The sequence below is a fragment of the Nelumbo nucifera genome, chromosome 6, assembly GCF_055504915.1.
Source record: "Nelumbo nucifera cultivar China Antique chromosome 6, China Antique-T2T, whole genome shotgun sequence".
In the NCBI taxonomy this organism is placed as follows: domain Eukaryota; kingdom Viridiplantae; phylum Streptophyta; class Magnoliopsida; order Proteales; family Nelumbonaceae; genus Nelumbo; species Nelumbo nucifera.
In genome coordinates, this window is record NC_142654.1 from 49,101,751 (window position 1) to 49,120,462 (window position 18,712).

General features: G+C 38.9%; 1 protein-coding gene across 4 annotated transcripts in view; it reads right to left on the bottom strand.

Moving 5' to 3' along the window:
* Window positions 1-18,712, bottom strand: part of LOC104613048 (uncharacterized protein At1g01500-like) — a 45,204-nt gene that overhangs the window by 19,941 nt on the left and 6,551 nt on the right. The window contains exon 2 of one of the 4 annotated variants that reach the window (XM_010280736.3): window positions 1,326-2,078. The exons of 2 other annotated variants lie outside the window; for them this stretch is intronic. In XM_010280736.3, coding sequence (XP_010279038.1) covers window positions 1,848-2,078 — 231 coding nt within the window. In that variant the 3' untranslated portion in view covers window positions 1,326-1,847. Of the gene's footprint in view, window positions 1-1,325; window positions 2,133-18,712 lie in introns of those variants that run through there. One more of the 4 variants, XM_088889279.1, reaches the window with a different exon arrangement.

Here is an 18,712-nt window from a genome sequence, read left to right on the forward strand (position 1 = left end):
TTAATTTTGGAAAATTACTGAACTCTAAACTTTTTCTATAATTAATGATCAATTACTAATAAATTACTGAAATTGATATTTATGAAAATTAAAAACATTTTCCAGAAATAATTTATTGATATTTGAATAAATTAATCATTATTTTGATATTAGTTTTGTATTTTCAATTATAATTTTCAATAATTTTAATATTTCAGTGATTAATATTTTCAATTATTTTATATTAATATTTTTATTGTTACTGAAAATATTAAAAAATTTGATAATTGGAATTTGGAAAAATTTAGTGTAATTTCTAAAAATTACTGAATTTTGAAAAATATTTGTGTAATTAATGAATAATTACTGATATATTACTGAATTATTGTATTTTTCAATACAAATACAGTACTGAATTATTGGATTTTCCCCTACATTGCATGTGTCCCCCCCGCTAATGAATAACTTAAATATTCCAACACGCAGCAGCAGCAGCAAAGGAATCGTACTGGCCACAGTTGGATGAATGTGGTCTACATGAGATGTTCTACAACATGAATGGCTTTGTTTTCATTTTTTTATTGAAATTGCCACATCAGAAAATAAAACAAAAACTTCTTGTTGAAAAAAAAAAAAAACCTTTGGCTGTTGGGGGCCAATAACCTAGGCTGTTGGAAATATTGAGCATGACATGATACAATGGACATGGGGTAAAAGAGTAATTCACTCAATATTCCTTTAGCCGAAAAGACATTGAGAATTTAATGGGTTGACATGTCATCATGCTCAAGAATGTTCCCAACAACTAAAGTTTTTTCTTCTTATTTTTTCTTATTGAACTGCATTTTTGTTTTGAAAAGCAAAATCAAGTTCGTTTTGTTTTTAGAAACAATACATGCATTCATAACCATCAAAATAATGGTTTCTAAAAGAAAAACAAATTTTGCATTATAAAAATTATGACTTATGAAACATGATAATACATAATCAAATGAAATCATGTTCTTTAAATTAGAAGTTTAACAAGACATTTTTTGTTTCAGTTTCCAAAACAATAACACACAACTAAAGATCATGTTTTAAAAACCTACTTTTGGCTTTGTTTTGTAATTAGAATTGGGAACAAGAAAAACAATTCACATTGGATAAGCATATCCTACAATCCAAAGTTTTGGGCCTTTTGACAGTGGCTAAAGTGACTGTACCGAAAAGCTTACTGCTTGTCTTTTAGTAAGTTTTTAAGTTGTAGGCTCCTTAATCGCGGAAGCTGAAAGTTGTATAGATGCTTATAGCCTTGAATACTTTAGTATTTAACCATCATATCCACTAAGAAGTCACTCGGTCCCTAAGAAAAACACATTTCTTCTATATTTCAAATGGCAATACAATTTCTAGAATACAGGCAAAAGATACATTATGGAGAAATGGACTCACACCCACACTCACAAGCTCATACTACTCTCCTCAGGAAAAATAAAATAAAAATAAAACAAAGCCTCTTATATCTAGTGCGGCCTCATTGATAAAAAATCTAGCTACTTGGAGAGAGATCGGTAGTAATTGCTTGCCGCCATAGTCTTTGCTGGTCCAAGGATATGATAAAACCAATTTATGATGCATATTCCGCACTATGCCAATTGAGCGAACACATTTATCATATCATATAGGCCTCAGTTACAAGGACAGAGATCGGGGACCAACATCTCCTCAGAGAGCTACTTTACCAAGAGAGAAGAAATAACTCGATCAGCTAAACCATAACTGTACAACCTCTATCCATGGGCTTTTCTTCCCCCCAAGCCACATTTTAGTGAATCTCGCCATTTTCCTTAACCAGAAACACAAGTTTTCAACTGTAGAAAGTAAGTCTACAAAAACCTCCTCCTGAAAGTTCTGGTTGTGGCTTGGTATGAACGCATAAGCAGTCCCACACCAATGCCGATGCCAAGACACATCCCCAGACCAATTCCCACACCTACTCTTACACCAGCATTGAACCACGAAAGCTGGCCATCATCATCAGAATACGTATCTTCTGAATAAAAGTTGTGCCGCATTTTCCCTTCAGAATCATATCCATCGAGTTCCATGTCTTTGATCTGCAGGAACCCCAACAAGTTTTAAAAAGTAGAAGAGTCAGACATTGCGTTTATCTGCACGCAAGACTTAACATCAATTAAGCTGAAAATTCTAAGAGATTAAGGAGCTTATGCTATGAAGTGGCTAGTCCTGACTTCACAGAGGCTTTACGAAATATCACTGATGGTCGAAATGGCTACAGCCATGAAAAGGAATATTTCATGGTAGAAATATCACTAGCATGAATAATCAGTGCAGATACTCCAAGGGGGTATACTAATATTCACTATTTTGTCTCAACAATTACAAGACCACTTTTCTTAACCTTCGTATTGAACTTTTTGATCTTTGACCTAAAATAGCTTCTGGAGTAGTATAAATTCATCCTAGACAGTTTCCATTTATATGGGGCGTTTGGAAACATTTATATGATGTAAATGACACCACCGATATGCAGTATATTCAGCTTATCAAAAAAAAAAAAAGACATCATATTTAAGTGATATTTCAGTCTAAACAGACAGACATCACTTCTTCATGCAAATTCGCAGTGCTTTGGTTGCGATAGTAGGAAAATGCACATCATTTGAGAGGTTGAATGATTCTCAGATACCTGTACAAGGATGCTGTATGGTGTCAGATACTTCAATTTTAGTATAAATTCCGTATCTGATACCGTGTCCATACTTGTCCTTGACATATCTCTGCGGCATGATTTGAATCTCTTCCAACATTTATTACATCTTTATTGAATCCCTTACTTCAATGCTATTGCCTTTCAAGGTTTTGGATAGCTTTTTATATACTCTAATATTTTTGTAAACTGAAACCGGAGCAGAAAACTGGTCCCAGTTCAGCCTGGCAGTTTTATTATAGCTACCAAAACTGCTGTAAAACAACAAATTGGAAGCTATCCAACTCCTGCTTTCGCAGGTTCGACTGTTTGGTCCAGTACAGTTATCGAAAATTTCCTAATGATTATTTTTTTTCATAATATTTCTAATAAGTTTGGTTGTAAGAGATCCAAAAAATTGTTGTTTCTATACATTACAAGAATATCAAGTTGCAAACCTAACAGCCATCCACAATGCATCGGTATGTAAAGAGAGCATCATCTATTAACAAAATGACCATGCTGGGGACTGGCCATGTTTGAAAAATAACTACTACACATTCAAAGACTGCAGTAGCAAAGGAAAAGATAATTGTGATAGATGGGAGGATTGCCAAAAGAATAGATGAGATGCCAAAAGAGATGGAGTGCTTAGAAGGCTTTGTGGAGATGACAAGGTGGAGGAAATCTCTGAAGATGGAGGCTAAAGACTTCTTGTTCAAGGAATTGAGGATTAAGGGATGACCAAGTCTGAAGATAAGGGAAATGAAGATGGCAACAGTACTGGTGGAAGGCTTAGAGATTCTGGAATGGGTGAGAGATTTTGTATCTGAGGTAGCAACTAAAGGGAAGCAAGTTGTAAGATGGGGTGGTAGTTCAGGTGACTGGGCTCCCTTTCCACCTGTGGAACCATGAGGTCGCAGATTCTATTGCAGTTTATGTGGTGCTTGTCTTGATGGGGAGTTTTGGGGGAGATCTCAGATCAGCAGCTTTCCTTTTGGGTGGAGTTAACCTGAGGAAATTCCCAAAAGATGACTATCAGTGTCAGAGGCTTGTTTGTGCAGGTGTGGTTGGCCTCCTCCATTGAAGTTGTTCTATGGAGGGAGTCTCGGCAGAAAGGAGATGAAAGGGTGGAATAACAGTTCTTGCATGGCACCATGGGGTTGGAGGATTTAGAGTAGTTAAAATTTTCACAAAAATAGGCAAGCAAACTCTGAACTCCTCAAAGGTTTTGGACAAGCCAGTTGGTCTAGTGAGAGAGGGGGGTGTTGAACAACCGAATAGGGGTGGACTTTTAATAGATTACGTGACTAGCGACCAGTTTGGGCCTAAACTGTCGAATGGGCCTTTGGGCTTGGGGGATAAAAGTCCAATTCCTAATGAGACCTCGAATGGGCTGATTTCAGCTGGCCCATTGAAACAGCCTAATAAGGCAGATGATAAGAAACATTTGGTATCGTCTTTGTCAAGCTCTTCAATTCGTTTGAAGAACTTTTCTCAGAGATGTAGCTTCCTTCCTTTTCACGGCAGTTTCCTTCCTTTCCATTATCAGAAATTCCATTTGCTTCCTCCTCTAAGAATAATAGTTCCATGTTAAGCTTTTCCTTCAGGTTTGTAAGGTATGATGTTTGCTATAGGAATTCTGTTCTTTTTTTGGGAAAACATTTGGGTGGGTAATCTACCTCTTAAAGACCTCTTTCCTTCTCTTTATTCTATTTCTCTTAATAAAGAAGAGTGTGTTTCTAATTTTCTCTCTTCTATGATTCTTCCGTTGTCTCCAAATTGGGACCAATGTTTTAAAATGCGGAGGCGTAATGCGAGGCATTCCACTACCTAGATGCGTGAGGTGTAGTTCAGAACGTAAGAGGTGTAAGCCTCCCGAACGCAAGGAGGCATAAGCCTCCTTAAGAGGAGGGGGATGAGGAGGAAGAATGAGGAAGAAGAGGCAGAAGAATCTCATTTTTCTTTATTTTTAATAAAAATCTTTTATATTAAGAAGAATGAAGATGCATAGCACTAGTTAAAAAGGGCACGAGGCATACGCCTTTCCTTTCCTTTTTTCCTTTTTTTTTTGTCATTTTACATGAGGTGTGCATGAGGCACATGAGGCATATACCACTAGCACGCCTCATGAAAAAAGTGTATGAGGCATATGCCTCTTTCACTTGAGGCATATGCCTCAGAGGTGTCAACGCCTCTAGGCGTTTTGGGGGCACCTCCAGAAATATGCCTCCCACACCTTTTAAAACACTAATTAGGACTTTGGCTTCCATAGAGGGATGAGGGATGATGAATAATCCACTTGTGTTTCTAAACAACTGCTTTTATTTGAGTCTGTTTGCTAGGATCCCCTTAAAATTGATAGAAGGATTTGGGTTCTTGTCCTGAAAGGTTACTTGTGCTTCTTTCTTCAAATCACTATGTTCTAATTTTGGCCCTTGAGTGTTCCCAATCAAAGAAGTTTGGACTAGGCTTATTCCCCCCAAAATTGCGGCTTTCTACTCAGGAAGAAAACGGGGAGGTGGAGAGGTTAATATTCTCATGAAAAGAAAATTTGGAGCATTTTTGCCTTTGTTATTGGAGAAGTAGCATGAATTGTAATGGAGGTAAAAATTTTATCTTGAAATGTAAGGGGGTTGGGTTCGGGTAGAAGAAGACTTGTAGTGTGTGAGTCCTTGAAGAAGTCGAGGTCGAAGATCATTCTGTTGCAAGAAACCAAGCTAGACAGTGTGGAGGCTGCAGTAGTTAGAAGCATCTGGGGGGAGGGAGAGGTCAGATGGAAGTCTAAATTGGCAGTAGGGAGTGTATGGGGGCTGTTGAGTATGTGGGATCCTTCTGTTTGTAGCTTGATCTCCTCACATTGGAAACTTTTCGGTTTCCCTAGTTCTTAAATTTGCAGATGGAAATATTTGTCAAGTCACAAATGTTTATGGTCCTAATGGTCGAAATCTTCGGGAGGAGTTCTGGGAGGAATTGGCTGAAGTGAGGAAAAACCTGTCTTATCCTTGGGTTATTGGTGGTGATTTTAATGTCATTTTGTCAGCTGAAGAGAAAAATTCCAGAGGGAGAAGATCTAGGGCAATGGCTCAGTTTGCTGATTGCATCAACAGGTTTGAATTGATTGATCTACCTCTCCATGGTAGTCAGTTTACTTGGACCAATAATCAAGATACCCCCACCCTTGTGAGACTGGATAGGTTCTTTGTTACCCCTAATTGGGAAGAGCTCTTCTCTAACTTTAAGCTGATTGCCCTTCCTAGGCCAGTTTCAGATCATATTCCAATTCAGTTAGTATGTGGCTCCAGAAATAAAGTCAGAGCCTCATTTAAATTTGACAATGCCTGGTTTGAAGATGTTAACTTTATCCCTTTGCTGAAGACAGTGTGGAAAGATTTGCAGGTAATGGGAACCAGCTCATTCATTCTGGCAAAAAAACTTGGTGCCATTAAAGCAAGATTAAAAATCTGGAAATTGGAGAAAAGCGTGAATTTAGAAACGGAAAAGAAAGCTCTTTTGAGTACCATAAAGGAGATTGATTCAGCAGAAGAATTGGGTCCTTTATTAGAGGAGTGCAGATTGAAAAGATCTCAGGCGAAGTTGAAGTATGATAAATTGGCCATGACTGATGAAATCAAATGGAGACAAAGAGCTAAAGTGGCTTGGCTAAAAGAGGGGGACAAAGACACACATTTCTTCCATAAAATGGCAATGCAAGAGCCAGAGCTTCTGTAATCAGTAGGTTGGAAGGAGATGAAAGGGTGGGGGAAATCTGAGATAGAAATGAAGACAGTGGCAACTAGATTTTATAAAAAGCTTTATAAAGAATTCTGGATTTTCAGACCATTTCCTAGGTCCCTTCCCTTCAAACAGCTGAGTGAAGTTCAGTCCACCTTCATTGAAAGACCCTTCACGGAGGAAGAAATAAAAGCAACAATTAAGATGTTGGCTGACGACAAATCTCTGGGGTCAGATGGTCTTACCAATCTTTTCTACATTAAATGCTGGGACTTTGTGAAACAAGATATTCTGAATGTCTTCCAAGGCTTTTATGAGAGAGATTCATTGTAAAGGAGTTGAACACTACTTTTATTACCCTTATTTCAAAGACTGAAGGTGTAGTGAACATTAAAGATTTCAGGCCGATCAATCTTCTGCAATAGTTTCTATAAAATCTTAGCCAAAGTCCTTGCCGAGAGAATGAAAGGGGTTTTAGGTAGTGTTATCTCAAACAATCAAAGTGCCTTTGTTCCGGGAAGACAGATGCTTGATTCAATTCTTATTGCTAATGAGCTGATTCACTCAAGAAGAAGAGAGGGTACCCCTGGGTTGATTTGTAAGCTTGATATTGAAAAGGCTTATGATCATGTCAACTAGAGATGTGTTGATCTTGTGTTGCAGCATATGAATTTTGGGCAGAAATGGAGGAACTGGATTAAAGAATGTATCACCTCTCCCAAATTTTCTGTTTTGATTAATGGGCAGTCTGCAGGCATCTTTGATAGTTCCAAGGGTCTTAGACAGGGTGATCCCCTGTCTCCATTACTCTTTATTTGTGTAATGGAGATTCTCACTCTATTTTGTAAGAAGGTTGTTGAATCTGGTGAGTGGGAAGGTTTTGCAATTGCTCTGGAGGGGGAGAAGGTGAACATTCTCCAATTTGCAGATGATACATTATGTTTTGTGGATGCTTCTCCCTCTCAGGTGGACCTAGTTCTTGGGATCTTAACATGGTTTGAGGTGGTCTCTAGTCTTAAAGTCAATTGGAATAAAAGTCAAATCATTCCAGTGGGTCAGGTTTCCAACTTAGTTGATTGTGCGGAGATTTTGGCTTGTTAGATTGATTCCCTTCCAGTTAAATATTTGGGTCCTCCTCTGGGGGCGAGTTGTGGGCTGTCTTCAATTTGGGATCCGGTTATTGAAAGAATGGAGAGAAAATTGGCATCTTGGAAGGCAAAATATCTTTCTTTTGGGGGTAGGGTGACTTTGATTAAGAGTACACTATTTCCTCCCCCTTTTCCCTATCCCAAATAAAGTTGCAAGAAGGCTTGAAAAACTTCAAAGGAATTTTCTCTAGAGGGGTTGGGAAGAGGAGAAAAAAATTCATCTTGTTAGTTGGGATCAAGTCTGTCTCCCTAAGGATGAAGGTGGTTTAGGCATAAGGAAGTTGAAAAATTTTAATTCTGCCCTTCTTTGTAAGTGGATTTGGAGGAGGCTGAAAACGATGCTTGGTGGAGATCCCTCATTGCTGGTAAGTATGGGGTGGAGTGGGGGAATTGGAGAACTAGGGATCCTCCTCCCAGTTGGGGAAACTCTCTGTGGAAAGGGATAATGAAGAACTTCTCTATTCTTGTTTATGGGATCTCAATTAAGGTCGGCAATGGTAGTAGAACCAAGTTTTGGAAGGATCCTTGGTGCTTGGATGGTTCTCTTGCTGAGTCTTTTTCTCTCCTTTTTCAGTGTGCATCTAACCAAGAAGCTTTTGTTGCTGAGTGTTGCAGCTTGTTTGGAGATTTAGTTATTTGGTCCCCTACCTTTAGAAGGAATCTTTTTGACTGGGAGCTTAAAGAGATAATGACTATGTTGACTATTTTTCAGAATCAAAAGGTTGATTTCTGCTCAGAAGATAAGTGGTATTGGAAGTGGAATCCAGATGATGTTTTCTCTGTCAATTCATTGGCTTCCAAACTTTGTAGAAAGGGTGTTACTGATTTCCCTTGTTCTCAGGTGTGGAATCCTATTAGCCCATCTAAATCCAACTTTCTGATCTGGACTATGGTTCTGAATAAATGTCTGTCTAGAGCTAATCTTGTGAGAAGGGGCATCCAAATTTTGGACCTTTCGTGCAGCCTATGTGGGGACAATTCTGAATCGACTGACCATCTGTGCATTCACTGCCCGTTCGCTTCTCAGTTGTGGAACCACTTTTTCAGCTCCATGAACTTAAGATGGACTATGCCTAGATCGGTAAAAGAGCTTCTGTGTTGCTGGAACATCAAAGGTCTTAACAAGAAAAGGAAGATAGCGTGGAAGACTATTCCTAGTGCTGTCTTATGGTCCATTTGGTTGGAGAGGAACAGTAGACTTTTCTGTAATAAGGCCTTAAGTCCAGAAGATTTAATTCAGAAAGCTGTGGGCAAGTTAACCTCTTGGGTGTCAGTTTCTAAGATCCATTTGGTTGGAGAGGAACAGTAGACTTTTCTGTAATAAGGCCTTAAGTCCAGAAGATTTAATTCAGAAAGCTGTGGGCAAGTTAACCTCTTGGGTGTCAGTTTCTAAGGAGTTTAGAAATTGTAATTTGTCTTTCGTTCTAGTTCTTGGTGGAGTATGTAATTGCTGTGTTGATCAATCTGCCTTTCTGGGACTGATCATAGCTTGTATGTGCTGTTTTTGAATAAATGTTACATTACTTTTTTCCAAAAAAAATATTGCTGCTTTCTACTGGGAAGTTTACTATGGTAAGATTAATAATACATTGGACAACTTGCAAAAGAAGAGACCTTTCATGTGCTTATCCCCAAATAGGTGTAATCTTTGCAAAGCTTAAAATGAGGATTGTTACCACTTACTAATATCTTGCTTTTGCTAGAGCTATTTAGAATTGGATTTTTGGTTTATTTGGGTGTAGATGGAACTTGTGATTTGAAGTGAATTTGTTATTTAAGCCATCTACTTTTGGGTGGCCTAGTGTTTTAAAAGCGCAGGATGCAAAAAAACACAAGGAGCATTTTGCACCCGAGGTGCAAGGCAAAGCACAAAAATGCAAAAAATGCTAAAAAACAAAAAAAAACCAAAAAAACTAAAAAAGTTAAACATAATATTAATTAAAAATATAAACTTAAATTTTAAAATATGCTTTAAAAAAACTATTATCTCAAATTAAAATATGTAAACATAACATGTAAAACATATTTAAAATGAAAATTTAAAAATAAAATCAAGCTGCTATATAAAACATATTCAAGCACGTAAAACTCTTAATCTCTTTATTTTTTTCCCAATTGCATTACTTTAAATAGCTAATGTGGTGTTAAAACATTATGCATTCCTAATTCTACAACTGCCTTTGTACCAAGCCCATTGACGCAAGCCCAAACAAGTCCACATCAGAGTCTTAAATTCTTAATCTCTATAAAAAGATGTTATAACCTTAGTTGTCTTTTAAAAATATCTTTTATTTAGGATGAATGAATTCATTCATCCTATTTGTTAATGTTGCTCATTTATTCATCCTAAATAAAAGAAAGATATTTTTAAAAGATAATTAAAATTATAAAATCATTTTTTGAAGGGATTAGAATTTAAGACTTTGACATTGACTTTTTTGGGCTTGCCTTGAGGGGCTTGGTTAGGAGTCCAGGGGCGAAGCTTAGCTTAGTTGCTTGACATAAAAAATAGAAAAAAAAATGTGCACATTTTCAAAAGGCACGCACCTGAGCTGAAGTGCAAGGCACACCAGGCGTGTGCCTTTTGAAAGTGTTGCCTAGGTGCACCTTTTAGATCATTGGTGGTCCACGAAAAGAGGGAGATTTATGTGGAGATGTATCAAGGCAGTTGTTATATGGTCTACTTGGGAGGAAAGGAATGCCATGATTTTTCAAGAAAAGGAAAGAAGCTTCTCTGAAATCAAGGAATATATTCTAACAAGGGCAATTCATTTGTTGAAAACTTCAAAGCTCTTTGATAACTTTTCATTTGATGATCTTTGGAGAAATTGGTTAGTAGTGGTTAATACTTCTAAGAATTAAACCAGGGTGGAAACATCCTTTGGAGGGCTTTGTTAAGCTGGATTTTGATGGGAGTAGTCAGGGTAACACAGGACTTTCCATGATAGGAGGGGTTTTGAGAGAAGGTGGAAGCTTAGGTGTGCCTGGAGCGGAGAAGAGGAAAGATTATGGAAACTGAATGGGGGTCTATTTCTCTTCATGTTTCATAGTAAGGAATGGGCGGAGAAGGCATTAGAAGCAAAGTCGTTAAAGGAGCGAGAGTTTGACCTTAGACTTGGGAGGTGATTTCCGGCAATATGTGCATCGAATGTAGGTAGAAGAAGGGGGTAGTATGGATTGTTATGTTTGGGATCCCATTACATGCTTGAAGTATCGTTACGTTTGAGAAGATAGGGACATGTTGTAGGAGGTTTTTTAAGTTTGATGATAGGATCAAGACTTGGGATAGGCTAGATAAGGCCAAACTGTTGGAGGTGGAGGACGCCTCTAAGGTTCTGAGCAAAATAAATTTGTAGTTTGTAGGGGAATGGTATGATTTGAGGCTAGTAGTAAAAGGGGAGGATGGTACCTTTCAATCTAGGGGAATAGCTGGGAGAAGGATTAGGAGTTAGGGAGGAAGGAGCTATGAGAAAAATCCTGAGAAATAGTGCAGGTGGTGAGAAGTTGAAGAGTTGGTCGGAGAAAGAAGGAGATTGAGGTGGGGAGTGAGAAGGACAAAAAGGGAATTTTAGAGGTTTTAGGGGATGAGGGAGGTGATAGTAGAGGACACATGGAGGGGGAGAGGATGGGTATAGAGGAAAATTATGGGATGCATGAAGATTTAGAGGTTTTAGAGGTTTTATGGGATGCGTGAAGATTTAATGAGAGGCGAGAAGTCACAAATGGAAGGAGATGGAGGCAAGTATACTTTGAGCATGTCCCACAAAAGAAGATGAAAGTAAAAAAAAAAAAAAAGCTAGATTTAACCTTTGGTTGAATGGGCTGAATGTAACAAAATACATGGGAACAATCAGGAAAAGGCCAATTAGGGGGTCGCTCAAAAAAGGAGGACAGATAAAAACCAAAAGGGAAATTGGGTCTAGGTGATTGCAAGGTTCGAGAACAGCAAAACGACTTTGGAAGTTCTGCGGAAAAGGAGAAGCAAAGAAGAAAATAAAGGTGTGAGATCTCTTTGAAGAGGAACAAAGCTCCAAGAAAAGGAGGAAGGGGTGCAAAAATCAGATGTTCAGTTGCACAAGGAAAGGGGGGGGGGGGGCAGGAGGATGTTCACTAAGGCAAATGTTGGAGGGCCCATGGTTCATAGGAGGGGAAGGAGGACAAGTGTGGGGATGAGGAGGTTGGGAAGTATATCAGCAAGTGTGAACTTATTGTTCCACCATTAAATGGTGGGAGGTTTACTTGGTCAAACGGACAAGTTCTGGCAATCTTACAAGGTTGGATAGGTTGAGATTGGGCAGAGTATGTGGGAGAAGTGGTGTAAGATGTCTTGAGTCACTTGACTTTAAGGATGTCAGATCATAAACCCATTTCATCAAAGAACTTCATGGCAGTGAATGGAGCTAGGCCTTTCAGATTTGAAAATGTTTGGATGCATGAACCAAACTATTTGCAGTGGGGGCAGAGGAGAAGTGGGGAAACATGCATGTGGAAGGTTCAACAAGGTTCAGGCTGGTTAGAAAGTTATAGTTATTGGGAGAGGAGATTAAAAGTAGGAGGTTGGAGGTTTTTGGAAGAATAGTGAATAGGAAAAAAAAAAGGTGATGGATAAGATGGCATGGTTTAACAGATTGGAAGAAGAAAGGGTGTTAACGAGAAAGGCCTAATTAGAGATGGAAGGTTTCAGACCAGTAACTCTGATTAGCAGCCCTTACAAATTGTTGGCTAAGGTGCTGTCCAGGAGATTGAGAGGAGTAATTCATTACTTGGTGCTTGAAACCCAAATGGTGTTTGTGGAAGGAAGGCAAATATTGGATGGGGTGTTGGTGGCTAGTAAGTGTTTAGATTCGAGACTTAGAAGTGGAAGGCTTGGTTTGGATGAAAGATTGATCTTGAGAAAGCTTATGATCGTGTGGAGTGTGGTTTACTCGGAGTTGAAAAGACTGATGAGTTTTGAAGAAAAGTGGAGAAGTGAGATGTATGCCCGTCTCTTTTGTTTCCTTCTTTATATTGCTTAACAAAGTATCCTTGAATTTCTTCCAAGCATCCAGAGGGTTGCAACAAGGGGATCCAATTTCCCCTTTACTATTTGTTTTAGTCATGGAGGTATTGAATTTGTTAATAGTTAAGGATGCTCAGCTGGGGTGGACTGAAGGTTTCAAAGTGGGGTCATAAAGGCCTTGCACTCTCATCTTCAGTATGCTGATGATACATTGATTTTCTTGGATGCCCCAGTGGACCAGGTGTTGAGTTCGAGGACCATACTAGCCAACTTTGAATTGCTAACTGGTTTGAAAGTTAACTTAGCAAAAAGAGTATGTTAATTGGAGTGGGGTAAGTAAGGAGAGAGGTTTTAAAGCAATATGCCGCTGTCATAGAATGCCAAAATGGAGAGCTCCCTTTTCTTTATTTGGGCCTCCTGGTGGAATCTAAGGCATCTACAGTAGGGGTCTGAAGGCCAGTGGTAGAAAGAGTAGAGAGGAGGATAGAGAGGTGGAAAGCTAAGTATCTCTCTTTCGGGGGTGGGGGGCAGGATTACACTTATCAGGAGTGTCCTCTCAAGTTTACTGACCTATTACCTCTCATTGCTGAAGGTTCCAGCTGTGGTAGCCAACAAGATAGAGAAGTTACAGAGGGATTTTTTGTGGGAAGGGGTGGGGGTCCTAAGAAATTCCATTTAGTAAGTGGGGTAAGGTGTGTGTAGACCTAAGGAAGGAGGTGGACTGGGGTTTAGAAGGGTAAGAATCTTTAACAAGGCCCTCTTGGGAAAATGGTTATGGAGGTTTGGGTTGGAGAAGGAGAGGGAGTCCCTTAGGAGGAGGGTTGTAGTTGGGAAATATGGGGTTGTGAGGTTTGGGTTGGAAACGAAGGAGGTCTCAAATTCATATGGGGTTAATGTTTGGAAGGGGATAATGCATTTCAACCAAGAATTTAGAGCACTGGTTAGCTTCAAGGTGGGAAGATGGTGTTGTAGTGCCCTAAATTTAGAAGGCCCTTGTTGGATCAGGAACTAGAAGAATGTTTAGAGTTGCTGGAAAGACTTCAGTAAACAAAGGTTTCAGCTTCCTCAAGGGATGGGCTATGGTGGAAAGAAAGCAGAGAAAGAAAGTTTACTGTTAAATCTTTTTATTTGGCTTTGGCAAGGGATCAGCTGGTCTCTGACCATATGGAAGGTGTATGGGGGAATCCTGTTCCTCCTAGAGTAGAAGCTTTTGCATGGCTAGTAGCTATGGGTAGTATCCTGACTTCAGACCACATGAAGAGCACAGGTTTCAATATGGCAAGTTACTGCTATCTGTGCTGTTCAGACGAAGAGACTGTCTGTCATTTGTTCTACTCATGTAAGATTGCAAGATTTATTTGGAAATTGTTCCTTCTTTTTGGGGTCGGAATATTTCACCCAAGGTCTTCAGCAGAATTATTCTCTTCTTGGAAAAGATTCAGAGGATGCATGAAAGCAAGGATAGTTTGGAGTTGCATCCCTTTTGCTATATGTTGGATCATGTGGAATGAAAGAAATAGAATGTTGTTCAAGAATTGGTCCAAGAATATTCAAGTTTTAGTGGCTTTGGTTGGGAAACTAGTGTTGAACTGAGTATTGGTACTTTCATTTTTTTTTTGAAAAATAAGAAAATTCCATTAAAATAAAAAGAAAGTACAGGAGGAAGGTGATAAGAAATCACCCGATAGAAGATGAGCCTAACTTGGACACTTCTTGCACTAAAAACAGCCAACAAAAGACTTTAATAAAAGAAAGAATACTAACTCCTTCGGAACCGGATCCTAGGCCAATTTCATACAAGTCAGCTGCAAACTAAACACAACGAGTCTAGCAGAGGAATGGGCCTAATCCTCTCCCTACAGACACCTCTTCTTGGTTGTCGCCATCTTCATCTTTCTCTTTCCTTCTTCTTCCTCTCAAACTCTTTCTTAGCGAATTCTCACCTCGCTAGAAGAACAAACCCAAGCTTTTACCAATTTCTATGTCCTTTTTAGCAACTGCCTCAATAGATACATTACCGGTTTTCTCCACCTTCCTTTCAAGACTTTTATCAGCGTCTCTTACATTAGAAATGGAATCCTTCTCAGTTGCAACTTCATGTTGACCAGTCTCCAATTGCTTACCCAGACTAGATGCATCCTGAGAATTCTCGTTATCTGTTGGTTAAATAGTCTTATTGTTTCTTCTCTTATACACCCCTTTATAGTTCTTTGTAGGTCCAGACCCAACCAATCCAAGCTTCAACCGAGAAAAGACTTTGGTTACGTGAACAGTGTGAGAATATCTCACTCCAGAGTCTCCTCGAGATTTTTTGGATATCACAGAATCAGCCACATTTAAATCTTTCTTAGTCTCCCCCTCCTACCCAAATTCAAACCTAACTTTCCAATCACCACCTCCTCGAAAAAACGTGGACACCAGTATCATCTTCTGTGGGTAAAGACTTTGGAGAGTGGGCCCTGGTGGCATCTCCTTTCCCTTCACTTTGCACCCCTTGTACACATGGCGTTGGAGGCTTTCTATCTCCTCCTACATACTCCAGCCCCCTTTCCTCTTGATTCATCAAGTTATTCACACTCTAACTTTCCCATAATATCAGTGCCCATTAAAACCACTGGACCATCCCCAACCTTTTCTTTAGTTGACACCGAGTGGGCCCCTATCCCCTCTCCCTTTTTCAAGCAATTCCCCAAGTCGTCCCTCTTTACCCAGCATATCAACCCCACTAATATGAATAACTTTTTTTGTTCCCAAACTGCCCTCATCTTCAACCTCTAAGCCTACCTCTGTTAAGAGTCTGTTCGACTTCCACCTTTTCAAACCAATCGAAAACTGAGAGTTCTCCCCCCCCTCTTTCCACGATAAAAAGTTGTCAATCCAACCACCTAGGGTAGGTTCCTTCTACCACCACTCTTAAATCGAAGACAGTGTTTTAAAAGCACAAGAGGCAATTTGCACCCGAGGTGCAAGGCGAGGCACATGCCTTTTTGAAGCAAGGTGCAAAATACAAAAAAAAAAAAGCTAAAAAATAAAAAAAATGTCAAAATTTTCAAAAAATGCAAAAAAAAATACATTAAACATAATATCAATAAAAAATATAAACTTAAATTTTAAAATAAATGTTTTAAAAAACTTATTATTTAAAATTACATAAACGTAACACGTAAAGCATATTCAAATGAAAATTTAAAAATAAAATCAAGCATTTTCAAGCATGTAAAACCCACAATCTCTTTCTTTCCTTAATTGCATTACTTCAAGTAGCTAAAGTGATGTAAAACATATTGCATTCCTGATTCTACGAGCTGCCTTTTTATCACGCCCCTCGAGACAAGCCCAAACAAGTCCATGTTAGGGTCTTAAATTCTTAATTCTCACATAAAAATAATGATTTTATAACTTTAAATGCCTTTTAATAAGATATTTTATTAAAATTAATGAATGAACAACATTATTTTTTATGTGAGAATTAAGAATTTAAGACCCTAACATGGACTTGTTTGGGCTTGCCTCAAGAGGTGTGGTTGGGGGTCCAAGGGCAGAGCCCCCAACCTAGCTGCTAGGTTCAAAAAGAGCAAAAAAGCGTAAAATTTTAAAAAGACACATACCTGGGCTGAGGTGCAAGGTGCACCAGGCGCATGCCCCTTTTGAAAGGACTGTGTCTAGGACCTAGGCGAGGCACATACCCTAAAATGTGCCTCGCATGTGCGCTTAGGCGTTTTTGAGGCATGCCTTTTAAATCACTGACCGAAGAGTTCTCCGCCAAAGTGGGAACGAGGTGAATTTCCTCCACCTCAATTAAATTCTTCCTTTCCAGGGTTCTTGAATCAATGAAGCTAAATTTCCCACATGCATCCCTAACGTCCTGAAAGTTTGGAAACTCCAGGCATGTAGAGGGTTACCGAAAATGTTGATCCAGACGAAGCTTGAAGGTCCCATGTTTCTCAGCGCATTGATGAGAGGATTCTACCTCCCCAATCTTGAGTCCAGGTCCCGAAATTGACCTTGTTCTCGCTCAAGAATATCCATAGCTTCTTCCTCACTACTGAAAGAGAAAAGGAAGAACCCCACATTTAGTTTCCTCACCTAAAAAAGCCTGCTTGGCTTCCATTCAACCACCACCTAACTCCATATTTCTTCCACGTCTGGTTCAGAATTAACGAAGTGACCAACCAAGCATTTGTTTAATAGCTTTAGTCGACCAAAAGTTCCTTCAGTTGAGCTCGTTACCAAAAGGGATCAGTTAAATCCACACATTAACAAAACTCACCCATGATGAACTCCTTCCTACCTCTACTCCATTTCCACTTGTTACCAAATGGGATCAGTTACAACACTTTACAACAGCTGCCAAACCTTGATCTACAACACTTTCCCAAATCTGAGTCAAAATAGAGCCTTATAGAGAAACATTTGATCAGGTTAATTGGTCAGATTTGGGGAAGAATTTCCAGAATGTTCTTGAATAACAAGCTGGTAATGTTTAGCAGTTCTCTGTATTCTAGCATGTTACTGATTGAATTGTTGAGGTGTCACCTTGACACCTCTCAGATTGTATATTCTTTTTCATTTAATGAAATCTTCCAATTTACCCTTAAAAAACACATCTTATCCTTACTTTCTGGACCAGTGGGAAATTGGAGACTCTACAAGGCCTGAGTTGCTAGCTGCTGTGCAAGGGATCCAGCTTGCAAACCAGATTGGGTGGAGAATTTACTAATTTATGGTGATTCTAAGGTAGTTGTGGGATGGCTGTTGGACCCTGATTCTGTCATTTGATGCTACAGGGATCTTCTCAAAAAGGTCAAATGGCTAGAAGTATGGCAGAATTCAATGGGTGGGCAGAACAGCAAATACTTTGGCTATTTATTTGCTAAACAAGGGGCTTCTCAGGATTCTTTATATTGGGCTACTTTGTAATCTTTACTTTGATTAGCTTTGAGGTTCTCTAATCTTTTTAAAGGAGAGGTCACATCTCCCACCTCTCCTTGGGATGCTTGTATTTTCTCTATCTATTGATTAATACAATTAAATTTCAATTATTAAAAAAAACAAAAAAAGCAAACACTTCATTTTCATTGATCAAAAAAGGAACACTTAATTTTCAAGTTTAGAAATCAAAACAAACTGATTTAAAATTCATTTTGAGAGGGAAATGACACAAAAAAATTCTTCTTAGTAGGTCTAAGGTTATGGGAGATAAACACAAACTCCTAAAGTTATGTGAGATAAAGACCTTCAGTGGCTTTCAAAGAAAAAGGATTATGATCAAGATACAGATTATATGGTGAAGTTTCAAATCAGTGTTCTCAAACACAAACTAGAGCAGATGGTTGGACCAGTTAACCTGCAAGCCAGTTAGAATTCCAGTTTCTAAATATACTGGATCTTATGTTTTTGAAATTCAGAAGGAAGACAGTTTGTGAAAACTGGGTGACTTTTAATTAGGAGTGGACCCAGGCGAGGGCTTTGGGCCTATGAAATTAAATAAAAAAAATTAAAAGCGTTAGTTCGCAGCTGGAATTGGAATCAGAATGGTCTATTCCCATAGTCTATTTGGTTCAGATAGGAATGGGAATGAAAATTGGAATCAGCAGGAATGGGATTTCATTCCCAAGGGAGGGGGAGGGAATGGCCATTCCACCAGAAATGGGAATGGGATTCTGATTCTGCCCAACCAAACACTTGGAATAGGAATAGCCCATTCTGATTCCAAGTCCAGACCCCTATTCCTATGAACCAAACAGGGCCTTAGATATTTATAACATAAAACATATATACTGCAGGCTGGGCATAGACACAGAGCCGAGGCCCATGCCCGGAAATTTCTAGGCTGGGCTGGAATGATTACCCCTACTTTTATTGAACATTCTGGTTTTCAATGAATTGTTCAGATCAATCATATTTACCATTGTGTCACACAAATAACACCAAGGAGATTAAAACCTAATCATTATCATCATCATCCAAGCCTTATCCCAACTATATGGGGTTGGCTACATGAATCCTGTTTCGCCATTCTGTTCGGTGTAGTGCCATATCAATTGTAAGATTATCGGGCATTTAAATCATTTCTTACTACTTCTACCTATGTCCTTTTTGGTCTACCCCTAGCCCATCTAACCCCTTCAACTTGCAACAAATCTCTTCTTATGGGTG